The sequence below is a fragment of the Triturus cristatus genome, chromosome 11 (genome assembly GCF_964204655.1).
Source record: "Triturus cristatus chromosome 11, aTriCri1.1, whole genome shotgun sequence".
Lineage (NCBI taxonomy): Eukaryota > Metazoa > Chordata > Amphibia > Caudata > Salamandridae > Triturus > Triturus cristatus.
Window position 1 is genome coordinate 263,353,408 of NC_140594.1, and position 17,558 is coordinate 263,370,965.

At 48.0% G+C, this 17,558-nt stretch overlaps 2 protein-coding genes across 2 annotated transcripts in view; one reads left to right on the top strand and one right to left on the bottom strand.

The window, feature by feature from the left end:
- The window catches only part of LOC146783979 (uncharacterized), a 778,724-nt gene extending 763,296 nt beyond the window's left edge, over nucleotides 1–15,428 (top strand). The window contains exons 2-3 of the mRNA XM_085635090.1: nucleotides 6,265–7,595; nucleotides 15,305–15,428. Coding sequence (XP_085491216.1) covers nucleotides 6,292–7,595; nucleotides 15,305–15,428 — 1,428 coding nt within the window. The 5' untranslated portion in view covers nucleotides 6,265–6,291. The remainder of the gene's footprint in view (nucleotides 1–6,264; nucleotides 7,596–15,304) is intronic.
- PITPNB (phosphatidylinositol transfer protein beta) overlaps nucleotides 1–17,558 on the bottom strand; it is a 624,814-nt gene that overhangs the window by 396,710 nt on the left and 210,546 nt on the right. The window contains exon 3 of the mRNA XM_085636212.1: nucleotides 17,287–17,432. Coding sequence (XP_085492338.1) covers nucleotides 17,287–17,432 — 146 coding nt within the window. The remainder of the gene's footprint in view (nucleotides 1–17,286; nucleotides 17,433–17,558) is intronic.

A 17,558-nucleotide genomic window follows, 5' to 3' on the forward strand; every position in this document is an offset into this window, starting at 1 on the left:
CCCGAAGGTGGGGTGTGAGAAGCAGTGTCCTTGGTCTTGCCTAGGCCCGGAGGCGAAGGTGTGACCGAAGCCTTTTTCGGTATCGGCGTGGGAGGGGGAATTGTACTCACGACCCGCTGCGCCGGGGTGATGTCCTCCACATCTGAGTTGTCGGCCTCGGAAGCGCTGACGAGGTCGTCGTCCTCCTGTTCGATGTCCTGCTGTCCCGGAGCTTCGACGTCGTCCCCGAAGATGTCGACTGGAGCGGAGGTCGAGGAGTGCGCCATGTTGCGTCTAGCTCGTCGATCTCGAATGGTCTTCTTTGAGCGAAAAGACTTGCAGGCGGGACAGTCTCGGGCCTCGTGTTCTGGGAGAGGCAGAGGTTGCACACCTCATGGAGATCGGGGAAACTTGGACCCACATCGAGGGCACTTCTTGAAGGGAGTTCTTTCCATCAGTCGAGACCGGAGCCGGAATAGGCCCGAAGGCCGCCGTCGACCACCGGAATCGAAGAAGTGCCGAAGAGAAGATGAGTAAGATGATTTATATCTTTGAAGAAGCTTGATGAGCGAGGATTTGTGCGTCGATCGGTGAACTGGGAAGTTCGGAACCGGAGCGTATTACATCCGAGCCCGATGGCGGAAGAAAACAATCTGAGGATGGAGCCGAAGCCCATGCGCAATACGAACCAAAGGAGGAGTCACTGAACTCGTGACTTCCAAAGACTTTCCAAGAGGAAAAACAAACTGCAAACATCCGGGCCCAACACCAGATGGCGATCTATGCACAGTGTATAATCTGCAGCTCATATGCCTCGAACATCTGTATTAGTGAGCAGAGGCTTTACACCGCCTTTTGCAGCACTCTGGGAAAGAACGGAATATGTGTAATAAGGGAAGATGGTCAACTATGTCAATGAAAGGCATTTAGGTTTTCTGGGCACCTCCACCACAGCAGAGGCTTTGTGAGGCTTCTGAATACCGCCACTGAGTCAGTCACCCAAGATCCTGTTGCCTGTCTCCATTGTGATCTAGTTCTTGCTGTATTGGCTTCAGCCAAAGCCTATAGAACGCCACAAAAATGGGTGCATGCTGACTTTAGGTCAGGTATTGATTTAGAAGTACTGACAGTGACTGTCTAGTGCTTGCAGAAGGTTGCGGTCACCGTCAGCAGCTTTGTTTTGTTGATGGATACACCTTTCAATGCTGCAGGCCCAGGACTGGTCCCAGAAACTGGAGTCTTATGATGGGACAAGTAGTGTATTTCTCTAAGTTGAGCATCAGGTCCAGGAGATGAAATAGGTCAATGTACACTTTTATGGAGATATGGGCTTCTACCGCTGAGTGTGCATTGACCAGCGGATTTCCCAGATAAGGAAATACCTGGAGACCCAGGGTCCAAAGGAAGGCTGCCATAGGCATAGACAATTTGTGAAAATCTGGTATCGGGAGAGGAATGGCAGATTTTAGGCCAAAATGTGGCGCTTTCAAGTGACAGTGCTGCCATATCACTGCAGCTCTTTAGTATTGTGTGTGATTCGGGTAAATAGAGATATCAAAGTATTTATCCTGTAGATCTAGGAAGGTGAGCAACTCCTGTTGCTGCCAAGATAGAAGAACTTCTTGAAGAGTTACCATCCAAAAGGACTGGAGTTCCGAAGGTCCGGAATGAGACTCAATCCTCGCAGTTTCTTTTTCACTAGATATCTCGTGTACATACTCTGTTCCTCTAAGCCATGGGAACCTTTTAGATTGCTCCTTTAAGGAGGACAAGGACCTCATGCTGCATCTCTTGGAGGTGCACATGATGTACTTCACTGGAGAATGACAAGGTAATTAGGAGGAATTCCAGCTTGTGGTCCGATTTCATCCATTTGGATGCAAAATGTGAGATTCTCACCCCCCTTATCCCCCCCCCCACTCTGGGGTCTGATTGGGAGTGGTGGCAGAGGCAGCATAAGAATAGAACATATGGTATACTTGGTATTTCACTGAAAGCGTGAGTGGGCTGCTGCCTTTTTCTGGTATCATGATCAATGATCTGGTAAGCATAGTCAAAAGAGGTTCAACCCTCATCATGCTTTGGAATGTCTGAAGGGGATGCATTGTCTGCCATATTAACCGTAGGCATCTCTATATCCTTGTGATCTTCTGAAGCCAAGAAAGGAAGAAAGAGTTGTGATGGAGGGGTCTTAGAGAACGAGCAGTATCCAGGTCTGTCTTTATTGACTGTAGGACATCTTTCACATGTTTTCTGAAGTAAGTCTCCCTATCAAAGGGCAAGTCAAGCATCTTGGCTTGCACTTCAGGATGAAACAATGTAGATTTTAACCCAGTCTGTTTGCTGCATCTCCTGCCAACTGGCAGAAGCCTGTATTAGTGACATCTATGGGCACAACAACGATTGCTGCGTCAGCATTCACCCCTTCATTAACAATGGTCTTCTCTTTGTTTCTTCTTGTCTCGGGGATGAAGTCAACAAGAGCAGAAATGTAGTTACGTATCTGGTGGTTGTATTGCCTCAGAATAGCTAAAGCATTGGCTGCTTTAATTCATGTTCCCTCCATGGAGAACCTTCATACCAGGTTGCGAATAGGGTCTGAGATTTTGGACCTCCTTTGATCCAATGCAGTACAAAAGAATCCAGCCTGGGATAACCAGTAATGCACGCAGGAGCCGATTAAGACACCCTATACATTTTCTCCAGCCGTGGTAACATACCTTGGTCTCTAGCGAGTGCTCTAAGTGTAGGCCCTCTTTCAAGAAAAAATCCAGTATTGGGATTGACTTTATTAACTCTCTCAGTTGCTCCTTAAGGTCAGGTATTCCTTACTGCGATCAGCAATAGGCCAACTTTCTTAATCATTCTCACTAGTAGGATATTGAAGAAAGCAATAACATTCAGCCGTCAATCTGGTTGAGATAGGTGTCCCTCTCTAATAAAGTCTCTGTATTACTCCTCCTCGTGCTGTACTTCATTACCATCTAGAGCATTAGCATGAACGGATTCTTCTTCCTTTTCCTCGTCTTCTTGATCACTGTGCTTATCTTGCTTATCTCTTATGTCAAGAGGCACGGGTGGTTTGGACAGTGATCATGGGTGAGGGTGCCAAATCACAAAGGGCAACAGAGGAGGCATTGCCACTGTCTGTGAAAATGGTGGCTGTGGAGGCACAGGTACCTGATGAAGAACCGAACAGGAAGGCTGTGGTTGTGATGGCAGAATCAGTTTCTGCAATGTGTTTATCATTTGTTGCACAGTATCAAGAAAGAAACAGTTACTAACCTTCAGTAACACCTTACCTGGTGGAGACCCTACCTAGAAGCAGATTACTTACTGTAGGAGAGTAGGGTCTGCTTTCTATGTTCACCCCCACTTTTTGCTTTTGCTTTACTGGTTTTCGACTTAGATGTGGCTGTGGGCCTGCTAATCAGACCCACAGCCCTGCTGTTCTCTCTCTAAATTAATACTATGTACTTTAGGTGCATAAGCCATTTGGATAGGATCACCTTATTGGCCCCTGTACAGTGTACCCTAGGTACCCAGGGCATAGGTGTACCCTAGGCCTACCAGGGGCTGCAGCATGTATTATGCCACCCCTGGCCTGGCCTTCCATTTTGACACAACTGGCTGATCACTCAGCTGGGGCAAGGTCGTGTAATCACCCCTTGCTTAGGTGTAGTATTCCTATACCTAACTTACATATAGACACATGTGTACCTATCAGTCACTCCTATGGCAGGCCTTGACAATCCTGGAGGCAGAGTGCTTGGTAACATGTGAGATGGTGCTCTAGCATGAGCTGAGCCTGTCTGCAGCTTTCGGAACCTTGTCCTTATAGCTGTTCTATGATATAGCCTACCATATACTCTTAAAGTGCCTTATAATCTTAGACGGTTATGGTAACTATGGTTTGGCTTTATCGAAACATGTCGTGTAAGGTGTCTAACACTGTGGAATAATACCCCCATGCCATTTCTGGACATGAGAATATTATCCCCCCCTTCTAGAGGGAAAGACATGTTAAAATCATACTTCAACTGTTAGCCTCTGACCAAAGCCTCAGCATCACAAAATGGATGCTGCTGCCACGACACAAGTCTGACCTCCTGCAGCTGGGAGTGATCCCAGCCAGGGAGGCCTGGACAATAGGTTTCCTGCTTGGGGAGGTGCTAGCACCTCCCCAGACAGCCTTTAGTGTATTGGGGCAGGGTGGGCTGAAAGGAATGAGACATGCCTGGGGCACACAAGGTGTTCCTTGCATAGTCCAGTTCAAACCGGCGCTGGGGCACTCCAGCCCCAGCTCTGGCGCGAAACTGGACAAAGGGAAGTGGGTGTAACCACCCCCTCCCAGGTCCCACCCATAAGGCGTGACCTAGCAGGTATCCCAGCCCCCCAGATTAGTATAAGAGTGGGAGTTGGGCCTCAAGACTTTAGATTATCCTGAACCTGCAAAACTGAACAGAAACTCTGGACCTTCGACATTCGACGAAAGAAGAAGACTGAAGAATCTCCCTTGTAGCCAAGGAGTGGCTACCCTGTGCAAACAGGCACCATCAAGAGACTACCCTTTGCTTTGCCCACGTTCTACGAGGAACCGACTGCAGAGCCTGACCAGAGCCTTGACTTCCAGACTTCTCCGACCCTGATCCACATCCACAGCAAAGCTGAGATCCGTGGAGGCGACGAGCGACGTGGGACCGGCTACCTGGAAAAAGTGGCTAGTAACTTAAAGCGCAGCTTCTGAGGTACCCTCGAAGTTGTGCACCGGGGATTGAGAAGCCCCAACCCCAAGCACCATCTGCACCGAAGATCAGCCCCCCACACTCCACGAGTCCTGCGTGGGGCCCTTCAGCATTTTCCTGCTTGCCGCGTCTGTCCGGTTGCTTGCCCGCTGGCTAGTGGCCTTTGTGACGACGCACCCTGAAATCTTCTGCGCTGGTTTGGCTCCTCCAGACTGGCTCCCGCTTCTCTGCAAAGAAGAAGCACCCCAGACCTTCCTGGTCTGCACCAGAAGCCAGTCCTCCGTTCTTCGTGGGTTCCGCTTGCCAAGGCTTGGTGAGTCCTAGTCCAACTTCGACGCCGCCGACAGCAAGAGCCTTCGTGGGACAGCTCGCGTCCTGGTCGTCCTCGACGCTTCCTGGTCCTCCTGGCTGCAGCGACAAGCTTCACCTTCACCTGCAATCTTCACGACATCGCCTGGTTCCTTCCTGGTTCCACGTGGTCACTGGCTAGTGACCTTGACTCTGTCCCTTCTGCTTGCAGGTTTCCTCTCTTCTTGATCCCAGCCTTGGGATCCACCGGACACTCTTCACTGACTGCCTGTCAGCATCTTTCTTCAGGCATCCATAGGAGTCGACGACGAAAACGACGCATCTTCACCCCTATGCACCCGCAGCCTGTGGGCTAGGTAACTTGGGTACTCCGGTGCTCATCAGGATAGTGACTATCCTAGTGTCTAGTTTTCAAGTCTCAACTTCCTAGCTACTCCGGAAGTGTCCTAAATCTACCGTTTTCTAAACTGTACTATTGCTATTGACTTTTACGCATTACGCGTGAGTGTTTCCACTCTGCACACGAATCCCGTGGGCCTCCCACTTCCTAACTAACGCTAGTGTAGTGTAGCCCCAGCGATTCCCTAGGCCAAGGCCTATTCTATTTCCGTGACAGTGGTTCTTATACCACTTACTTAGTATATGGTTTGCGTGGCCCCTAGGGCCTAACTGTATTACTTACCTGTGTGACTTAATGTATGCTTAAATAAGACTGTGTTGTACTTACCTCTAATCTCATAAAGAGTGCTGAGGGTTTGACTAGAATAAATACACTTTATTTTATATATATATCTGTTGTGGTGTCCTTTCATTTGGTATTCAAGGGATTATATATGGTATCACAGCTGGCTTCACATGCCATTCAGAGTTTAGCCTAAGACTGCTCTTGTCCATGCTACCACTAGGATAGCTGGTCTATAAGGTTGACTTTACAACCAATCACCATAAGGGTATTTGGACTGATATAAGGTGTACACTAGAACTAGTGACATCATACATCAGGCCAACTTCTCACATTGGTGAGCAGCGGTTGGGATCTGAGCTTGCTGTTGTAATACCATTGTAATCTTGAGATACTAAATTGAAAGATCACACAGATATTGTCTAGGTACATATAACATAGATTATAATACTCAAGTCCTACTGGACTTTGTAGTTGTAGGTTGAAGGGAATAACACACCCTGACTACAACTACTAGAGAGGTTTAGTAGATACAACTAGTGTAGGTAGGTGCACACACCACACCCTCACTAGATCATGTCTCTGAGAGGAGATCAAGTGGATGCTCTCTCAGGAGGATCAGGTCTGCAAAAGACCCCCTCTAGATATGATACCTTAACATTCCAGGAGATGAGACACTTGTGTACCTCCAGAGGAATAAAACAGGGTGCAAACCCTACCCTCCTTCAGTTAAGACAACTCCTAGAGGAGTATGACATTATTAGGGCATCTCAGGCAGGTACCCTAGGTACAGAGGAGGGTCTACCCACCACAGAGGAGTCAGAGGAGACTTCAGATGAAGAGGTAGACAGCCAGGGCCAAGTAGGAAGACTTAGCCAGGCTAACCTAAGCTTACATGGGAGTTTGAATGGGGTCCCCCCTTACAGACCCCCAAGTAGGCTTACACAGAGAAGCAGGAGGGACAGATCCCCTTCAAGGGAATCCATCCACTCCCATGTCTCTAACATCTCTAATGCTTCCTCTCACAGGGGAATGACTTCCCCTGAGAGAAAGGAGCATGAAGCCAGAATGAGGGAAGCTAATCTGAGGATTCAGAGGGAAGAACTTGCCCTTGCCAAAGAGAAGCTTGCTCTGGCTAGAGAACAAAAGTTGAGTGGGTCAGAACCCACTGGTGGCAGCAATATCCCTAAGGATAGAGACAGGCACTATGATAATAGAAACCTGAGCAAGATTGTCCCTCCCTACAAGTGTGGGGATGACATCCACAAATGGATAACTGCTTTGGAGAGAGCTTGCAAAGTACAGCAGGTACCCCAAAGTCAGTGGGCAGCTATCTTGTGGCTCTCCTTCTCTGAGAAAGGCAGAGACAAGCTCCTCACAGTTAGTGATGAGGATGCAGATAATTACACTGTCCTGAAGAGTGCTCTGATTGATGGGTTTGGCCTAACCACTGAACAATACAGGTTGTTGTTCAGGGATACCCAGAAGACACAGACTCAGGACTGGACTGACTTTGTAGATTGTGCCACTAAGGCTCTGGAAGGCTGGCTAATGGGAAGTAAGGTTAAGGACTATACAGGATTGTATAATTTGATCATGAGAGAGCAAATACTTAACAACTGTCAAAACCAGCTATTGCATCAACACCTGATTGATTCTGATCTGACTTCTCCCCAAGAATTGGGAAAGAAGGCAGATAGATGGGTCAGGACTAGAGTTAAGCAGAAAAACCAGAACCCGGGCGGTGATCAGAAAAAGGCAGACCAGAAGGGTAATGAGCAGAAACAAAAAGACCAGAAGTCTTCACCAGGCCCCCAAAAGACTCAGGGGGAGGGTGGTCCCAAAAAGGATAAAAAGAAAGATGGCCAAAAGAAACCATGGTGCAACTATTGTAAGTCCAACTCACATTGGTTTAGTGAGTGCACCAAAAAGGATAAGCCCCCAGCCACCATTGCCCCTAAGGCAACTGTACCCCCTAGTTCAGCTGTAAGTGGTGGTTCCCAGCAAAAGGGTGTAGTAGGGTTAACCCTGGGAACTGAGGAGGATTCTGGCCTAGTCAGAGTGCCTACTCAGGCTGTTCTGATCTGTGATGGGGACTTAGCTTTGTCCTCTAATGTAGGCCCCAGTAACCTGGGCAAGTACAGACAGACACCTTTTATCAACCAAAGAATGGCTCAGGCCTACAGGGACACTGGAGCTAGTGTCACAATGGTGACACCTGCTTTTGTGGACCCTGGACAGATCATACTAGGTGAGAATTACCTAGTGACCAACGCTAGCAATGCCACTACCTCCCATAGTGTGGCTATTGTTAACTTCTCCTGGGGAGGGGTAACTGGCCTCAAGAAAGTTGTTGTTAGTTCAGACCTTCCTGTAGAGTGTTTACTGGGCAATGATCTTGAAACTTCAGTTTGGTCTGAAGTGGAGTATAGGACCCATGCAGAAATGCTGGGGATAGATGCACATGTCCTTGCTGTGACCAGGTCACAGACCAAAAAGTGCACCACTGAACAAGTGCTGGATCCTGAAACTATGGACCAGTCACAACCCAAAAGAAAGAGCAGTAGGGTTAAGGCTGTGCCTTCCCCCCTGCCTCAGGTGGTGGATCAGCCCTCCCAGGAGGATGATTCTGAGAGCCCTGAAGGAACTGTCCTAGAAGAACTTGAACCTGATCAGGTTGAGTTTCTTGGGACAGGGGGACCTTCAAGGGCAGATCTGAGGCAGGCTCAATTAGACTGCCCCTCTCTTGAACCCCTCAGACAGCTGGCTGCTGCTGAGGCTGCAGGGAATGCTCAAGGTACCCATAGAGTGTATTGGGATGAAGGGCTACTGTATTCAGAGGCTAGAGACCCCAAGCCTGGTGCATCCAGGAGGTTGGTCATACCACTGAAGTTCAGAGGCTTCCTTCTCACCTTGGCCCATGATATTCCCCTTGCAGGACATCTAGGCCAGAACAAGACTTGGGACAGGCTTGTCCCTCACTTTCACTGGCCCCATATGTCAGAAGATACAAAGGAGTTTTGTCGCTCCTGTGTCACCTGCCAAGCCAGTGGCAAATCAGGTGGCACCACAAAGGCCCCCCTCATACCACTACCTGTGGTGGGGGTCCCCTTTGAAAGAGTGGGCATAGATATTGTAGGACCAATGGACCCACAAACAGCATCTGGGCACAGATTCATACTGGTGATAGTGGACCATGCCACCAGGTACCCAGAAGCAATTCCCCTGAGGACCACAACAGCTCCTGTTGTGGCAAGGGCCCTGCTTGGAGTATTCTCCAGAGTGGGCTTTCCAAAGGAGGTCATTTCTGACAGAGGTACCAACTTCATGTCAGGATACTTGACTGCAATGTGGAAGGAGTGTGGTGTTAACTATAAGTTCACCACACCCTATCACCCACAGTGCAATGGGCTTGTTGAGAGATTCAACAAGACCCTAAAGGGAATGATAAAAGGATTACCAGATAAGCTTAGGCGAAGATGGGACATCCTTTTACCCTGCCTTCTGTTTGCTTACAGAGAGGTCCCACAAAAGGGGGTTGGCTACAGCCCTTTTGAGCTTTTGTTTGGGCATCCTGTAAGAGGACCCCTGTGTTTGGTGAAGGAGGGATGGGAGAGACCTCTCAGACAACCCAAACTAGACATAGTGGATTATTTACTTGGTCTCCGCTCCAGGATGGCAGAGTATATGAAGAAGGCTTCTAAAAACCTTGAGGCAAGCCAAGAACTCCAAAAAGCTTGGCATGACCAAAAGGCTGTACTGACTGTTTACCAGCCAGGACAGAAAGTGTGGGTGTTGGAGCCAGTGGCCCCAGCAGCCCTCCAAGACAAATGGTCTGGACCCCACACTATTGTTGAGAAAAAGGGAGAAGTCACCTACTTGGTGGACCTTGGGACTCCCAGAAGCCCCCACAGGGTGCTTCATGTCAACAGATTGAAGGCATATGTTGACAGGGCAGACATGGGGCTACTCATGGCTACAGATGAGGGGCAGGAGGAAGAGAGTGACCCTCTCCCAGACCTGTTGACTCAGAACCCTGATGATGGCTCAGTTGATGGTGTGGTCCTTTCTGACAGCCTCACTGTCCATCAGCAACAGGACTGCAGACAGGTTCTGCAATCCTACAGACATATGTTCTCTCTGACCCCAAGTCAGACAAACTGGTGCACCCATGAGGTGGACACTGGTGACAGTCTGCCTGTGAAGAGTAAAATCTACAGGCAACCTGACCATGTCAGGGACTGCATAAAAGTTGAGGTACAAAAGATGTTGGAGCTGGGAGTCATTGAACCTTCAGAGAGCCCTTGGGCTAGTCCTGTAGTTCTTGTGCCAAAACCTCACACCCAAGATGGTAAGAGAGAGATGAGGTTTTGCGTGGACTACAGAGGTCTCAATGCTGTCACTAGGACAGATGCCCACCCAATACCTAGGGCAGATGAGCTCATTGACAGACTGGCAGCTGCTAAGTTTTTGAGCACATTTGACCTAACCGCAGGCTACTGGCAAATCAGACAAGCTGAGAGTGCAAAGGCCAAAACTGCTTTCTCGACCCCAGGAGGACATTATCAATTTGTGGTAATGCCCTTTGGTTTGAAGAATGCACCTGCCACTTTCCAAAGGTTGGTGAATCAAGTCCTTACTGGGTTGGATGATTATTGTGCAGCTTATCTTGATGATATTGCTGTCTTTAGCTCCACCTGGGAGGATCACCTGGTCCACCTGAGGAATGTTTTAGAGGCCCTGCAAAAGGCAAGCCTCACTATCAAGGCCACTAAGTGCCAGATAGGGCAGAGCAAGGTTGTATACCTGGGCCACCTAGTTGGTGGGGGTCAGGTTCAACCACTGGAGAGCAAGATCCAGACCATAAAGGACTGGGCTCCTCCAACTACCCAGACTCAGGTCAGAGCTTTCTTGGGCCTGACTGGGTACTACAGAAAGTTTGTTAAGAACTATGGGTCCATAGTGACACCACTTAATGACTTGACCTCCAAGAAGATGCCAAAGAAAGTTCAGTGGACAGTAAGCTGTCAAAAAGCATTTGATGACCTGAAGCAGGCCATGTGCAGTGCACCTATTCTGAAAAGTCCAGACTACTCCAAAGAGTTCATTGTCCAGACAGATGCTTCTGAGTTAGGTGTGGGAGCTGTTCTTTCACAACTGAATGTAGATGGTCAAGACCAGCCCATTGCTTTTATAAGTAGAAGGCTGACCCCTAGAGAGAAACGTTGGTCAGCTATTGAGAGGGAGGCCTTTGCTGTGGTTTGGGCCCTGAAGAAGCTGAGGCCATACTTGTTTGGCACTCACTTCAAGATTCAGACAGACCATAAGCCCCTCTTGTGGCTAAATCAGATGAAGGGTGAAAATCCCAAACTTCTTAGGTGGTCCATTTCCCTACAGGGGATGGACTTCACAGTGGAACATAGACCTGGGACTGACCATGCCAATGCAGATGGACTCTCCAGGTATTTCCACTTAGAACATGAAGACTCAACTGGTCAAGGTTAGTTTAATGTCCCTAAGTTTGGGGGGGGGGGGGGTTGTGTAGGAGAGTAGGGTCTGCTTTCTATGTTCACCCCCACTTTTTGCTTTTGCTTTACTGGTTTTCGACTTAGATGTGGCTGTGGGCCTGCTAATCAGACCCACAGCCCTGCTGTTCTCTCTCTAAATTAATACTATGTACTTTAGGTGCATAACCCATTTGGATAGGATCACCTTATTGGCCCCTGTACAGTGTACCCTAGGTACCCAGGGCATAGGTGTACCCTAGGCCTACTAGGGGCTGCAGCATGTATTATGCCACCCCTGGCCTGGCCTTCCATTTTGACACAACTGGCTGATCACTCAGCTGGGGCAAGGTCGTGTAATCACCCCTTGCTTAGGTGTAGTATTCCTATACCTAACTTACATATAGACACATGTGTACCTATCAGTCACTCCTATGGCAGGCCTTGACAATCCTGGAGGCAGAGTGCTTGGTAACATGTGAGATGGTGCTCTAGCATGAGCTGAGCCTGTCTGCAGCTTTCGGAACCTTGTCCTTATAGCTGTTCTATGATATAGCCTACCATATACTCTTAAAGTGCCTTATAATCTTAGACGGTTATGGTAACTATGGTTTGGCTTTATCGAAACATGTCGTGTAAGGTGTCTAACACTGTGGAATAATACCCCCATGCCATTTCTGGACATGAGAATATTATCCCCCCCTTCTAGAGGGAAAGACATGTTAAAATCATACTTCAACTGTTAGCCTCTGACCAAAGCCTCAGCATCACAAAATGGATGCTGCTGCCACGACACAAGTCTGACCTCCTGCAGCTGGGAGTGATCCCAGCCAGGGAGGCCTGGACAATAGGTTTCCTGCTTGGGGAGGTGCTAGCACCTCCCCAGACAGCCTTTAGTGTATTGGGGCAGGGTGGGCTGAAAGGAATGAGACATGCCTGGGGCACACAAGGTGTTCCTTGCATAGTCCAGTTCAAACCGGCGCTGGGGCACTCCAGCCCCAGCTCTGGCGCGAAACTGGACAAAGGGAAGTGGGTGTAACCACCCCCTCCCAGGTCCCACCCATAAGGCGTGACCTAGCAGGTATCCCAGCCCCCCAGATTAGTATAAGAGTGGGAGTTGGGCCTCAAGACTTTAGATTATCCTGAACCTGCAAAACTGAACAGAAACTCTGGACCTTCGACATTCGACGAAAGAAGAAGACTGAAGAATCTCCCTTGTAGCCAAGGAGTGGCTACCCTGTGCAAACAGGCACCATCAAGAGACTACCCTTTGCTTTGCCCACGTTCTACGAGGAACCGACTGCAGAGCCTGACCAGAGCCTTGACTTCCAGACTTCTCCGACCCTGATCCACATCCACAGCAAAGCTGAGATCCGTGGAGGCGACGAGCGACGTGGGACCGGCTACCTGGAAAAAGTGGCTAGTAACTTAAAGCGCAGCTTCTGAGGTACCCTCGAAGTTGTGCACCGGGGATTGAGAAGCCCCAACCCCAAGCACCATCTGCACCGAAGATCAGCCCCCCACACTCCACGAGTCCTGCGTGGGGCCCTTCAGCATTTTCCTGCTTGCCGCGTCTGTCCGGTTGCTTGCCCGCTGGCTAGTGGCCTTTGTGACGACGCACCCTGAAATCTTCTGCGCTGGTTTGGCTCCTCCAGACTGGCTCCCGCTTCTCTGCAAAGAAGAAGCACCCCAGACCTTCCTGGTCTGCACCAGAAGCCAGTCCTCCGTTCTTCGTGGGTTCCGCTTGCCAAGGCTTGGTGAGTCCTAGTCCAACTTCGACGCCGCCGACAGCAAGAGCCTTCGTGGGACAGCTCGCCTCCTGGTCCTGGTCGTCCTCGACGCTTCCTGGTCCTCCTGGCTGCAGCGACAAGCTTCACCTTCACCTGCAATCTTCACGACATCGCCTGGTTCCTTCCTGGTTCCACGTGGTCACTGGCTAGTGACCTTGACTCTGTCCCTTCTGCTTGCAGGTTTCCTCTCTTCTTGATCCCAGCCTTGGGATCCACCGGACACTCTTCACTGACTGCCTGTCAGCATCTTTCTTCAGGCATCCATAGGAGTCGACGACGAAAACGACGCATCTTCACCCCTATGCACCCGCAGCCTGTGGGCTAGGTAACTTGGGTACTCCGGTGCTCATCAGGATAGTGACTATCCTAGTGTCTAGTTTTCAAGTCTCAACTTCCTAGCTACTCCGGAAGTGTCCTAAATCTACCGTTTTCTAAACTGTACTATTGCTATTGACTTTTACGCATTACGCGTGAGTGTTTCCACTCTGCACACGAATCCCGTGGGTCTCCCACTTCCTAACTAACGCTAGTGTAGTGTAGCCCCAGCGATTCCCTAGGCCTAGGCCTATTCTATTTCCGTGACAGTGGTTCTTATACCACTTACTTAGTATATGGTTTGCGTGGCCCCTAGGGCCTAACTGTATTACTTACCTGTGTGACTTAATGTATGCTTAAATAAGACTGTGTTGTACTTACCTCTAATCTCATAAAGAGTGCTGAGGGTTTGACTAGAATAAATACACTTTATTTTATATATATATCTGTTGTGGTGTCCTTTCATTTGGTATTCAAGGGATTATATATGGTATCACAGCTGGCTTCACATGCCATTCAGAGTTTAGCCTAAGACTGCTCTTGTCCATGCTACCACTAGGATAGCTGGTCTATAAGGTTGACTTTACAACCAATCACCATAAGGGTATTTGGACTGATATAAGGTGTACACTAGAACTAGTGACATCATACATCAGGCCAACTTCTCACACTTACCATGGAATTTTCCCCAGGGGTCAGACTGGATGCAGAAATTTTTCATGAACGCCAGCAGGTGGCATTGTTCAGCTCTGCATGGCATCATCCACGCCGGAAGTGACATGCGCGGTGCCTTTATAGGCGCCACCCCAGTACATTCACGTCAAAGCTTCTTTTTGCGGCTTTCCACACCAGGAGAGCCGAGCCATGAAGAACACTGACCACTGGTGGGGAAATCTAGGGCCCTGAAAGGGGAACAGCTTTCATCCTTGGAATCTGTACGTAGAGCGGGCAAAATGAGTTGGTCAGTAAGGAATCTGCGGCTTGTTAGAGTCTCTACAAGATAAGGCATTACAGAAGATAAGTAACTTATTCATCTGATAGTGACTTCTAGCCACAGATTTGTCAGTTTGGGCCACCAAGCTCTCTAGGGTAGGGTGTTGGGTGATGGAGGAAGGGTCCCCCAGTGCGAGGCGATGGTAGTGGGCAACTCTCCAGTCCACAGGAGCCCCTATACACGGCTTGGACCAGGCCCGGAGCAGTACGTCCATAAGGGCTTCATTAAATTGGAGGAGCGGTTCTGAAGGGGTGACTCACATTTGAAGCACATCCGATTTACCAGCCACAGAGGGCAAATAAAGGTCGAGGACTTTGGCTTCCCTGCTCAACATAATAGAAGTGAGGCACCCTGCTCCATTGCCACAGTAGGAGGAGAACCCAAGCCAGTATCTTGAAAGGTGTCCCGTCTGCTGGTATCTGCCAATTTCTCTCACCAGTCCATCTTTAGATGATGGGGCTGGTATTCTTCAGGGTCTAGAGGACTCTCCCAACCTTCCCCAAGTACTAGTCCATAAGAATAGGGCTCAGGCTTCAGCTTGGAGGGAATTGCTCCAGTCGGCCCCGGAGTCGGTGTCAGATGATGCCCATTCGCTCCATGTTGGGGATGAGAATGGGGACAGCGTCCCGAATGTTGAGGCAGTAAGTCGGGGACCGGTCTAGATCTATCTGTGGATCAAAGGGGCCTGACTGGCACAGAGGGCAGACCTGCTGGTGGTGAATCAGTAGGGGCACCTCCCAAACCCGCGGGGCCCAAAGACGAGCAAGCAGGAACCGGCTGCCCAAATACGAGGTGAATGGCCTCATAGAACTCTTGGAGCTGAGCGGGGGTCGCTCTGGCTAACTCAGGAAGGTGCGGAGACGGCCCAGGCGCAGAATCAAACGTGGAGCTAGGCCTCCATTGATGGCGCTCCCTCGTCAGACGACTTTCACAGATGGGATGAAGTCGAAGATCTCTTCAACGTCTTACTCTTTTACTTTGTGTAGGACTTACCCAAACGCATCGGACGACTATGATGAAGATCCAGGGCTCCGCAACAGATCCTGGACCTTCCTCTCGACCGGGATCGTGACTATTGCAGAGTTACACATCGAGCGGCAAGGAGCTTGAGGGATCGCCCCCTCAAGGCTTTTGGTGTGCCTGGCACAACAATCGAGGTCCTGGCGCTGTGGACACGCTCAAGGAACCAGAGGCAAATGAGATGCTGGTACTTCACAGAAATCTGCCAGGAACCTGCAGCTAGATACAGTCTCTATTAGAAGGCTACTTGCACGTGCATCATGGGTTGATCCTGACAGTACAGTCTATGCACTCAAGGTTGTTCATAGTCACCATGATGTTCATCATAATGTGCATGATTGTTGCAGGCACCTTTAGAGGGTATACCTGGAGATAGTCATATTCTTCCCCAGTCGGCTCATAATCTGCGATGTACTGCACACCAGGTTGAGTCAGACTGTAGGCTCCATTTGGCAGTTCCTGGTCACTGATATCTACTTTCAGTTCAGAATCCAAGCTCTGCACAAGTGGTTGTGCCGTAATCTGGAAAAGTATAATCATTACTGGAACCACGTGGACCACCACCGAATCATTATTGGAATCAGAGGACCCCCCAACTTAGTCCTTATTGGAAAATTGAGACTCCAGCTAAAGAATACAGACACAAGCATTCATCAAACAAGTACACAAATGATGAAATATTTTGTTTAATTCACATACAAATATAAAACAATCAAAACTGTAATCATAATGGGAAGGCTGTTCTAAATTCAAATGAGTCACTCATCGTCCATATTATATTCTGTTTGATGCACTTGTACTGCTCTCACAAATCAGAGGATGCTAACTTAATATTTACCCTCCAATTTTAAATTCAGTCATAGTAACAGAATGTTTCAAAATATTACATTTTACATTTTTATCTTTATTTATATAAACCTTAATAATCTGTTAATAATATTCAATTTTCTATGCAGATGCAGACCCCTGGGAAGGCTTCGAGAAGCCCCAGGGATCCCCGACCACAGGTTAAGAACCACTGGAGAACATCAAATCCAAAACAAATTCAAACATTTCGCTATAGTAGAAATCCAAAAAGTAAATATAGGAAACGTAAATGAATATATTGTGCAGGAAGTGTGTTGTTACACAGCATTTGCACCATAGTCAAATATTATGTGAATACATCCAGTACCTGGAAAATAAAAGATTTAGATAAGAGGCCAGGACAGAGTACTTACGAACTAATATAAATATACAGGAAAAGAAATGAACTGATCAGCATGAGCAGCCTAGACATTTAATGGCTCCAAATGAAGACTCCTTGATTTGTTATTAATATATCTGACTCTGGTGATGATGATGGACCAACAGAGATTGAGAACATATGTGTGAATTAACGTAGGGCAAGGCTTTGCCAGAAACCCTTGTAGATATTTACACAAAGAAAAACTATACACAGGTTTGACCTTAAATTGATATCCTAAGAACTAAATGAATTTATTAACTTTGAGATCCTACAGATGGGCTTACTGGATCCCTCTGCCACCCACCTAACAGGGCTCCAGACAAGAAAAGAGCCTCTTGAGAAAACACTCAAAAGTACATAACTCTCAGACAAAGGAGGCATAATAGGCATGCTTAGATTACCTAGAGTTTAAGAAAGAAAGAGTGGCATAACAAATGCAGTACTATTGAAAGAGTGTTTAAAGGGGTCATAGGTGAGGAACATATGACAAGGGCTTTTTTACTCTGCATCCCAAGCACTTAAACATGTTAATGGAAAGAGAGTACCATGCTAAGACACTGCAATAACCTTTTTACACAGAAGGCCTGTAATAATGGAAAATGTTTGGAAGTTCCCAAATGCAGATAACCTTAAAATATTGTATTGTAAATGTAGACATGAAATTCTGTTTACTTTAAAAAAAAAAAAACTACGTAGAAATTATTTGAAAAAAAGACTTACCTTTTCAAATGATATATCTTGTGTGTATACTGTCCCTTTTCTCCATCTTTTTCATATGGCTCATTCTTTAAGACCTCAATTCCTTCACCTCCTCCAGTTTCATTTTTACTTGCTTCTGCCACAGAATACAGTTGCCCAACCTGATACTAAACATTGGATGATACATATTTAGAAACATTATGTACAGTAGAACAACACTGAAGCATACAAAAAACAGAAATACTAAAAATGATCTCATTGTTTTAATACATTGTAATAGCAAAATACACTAT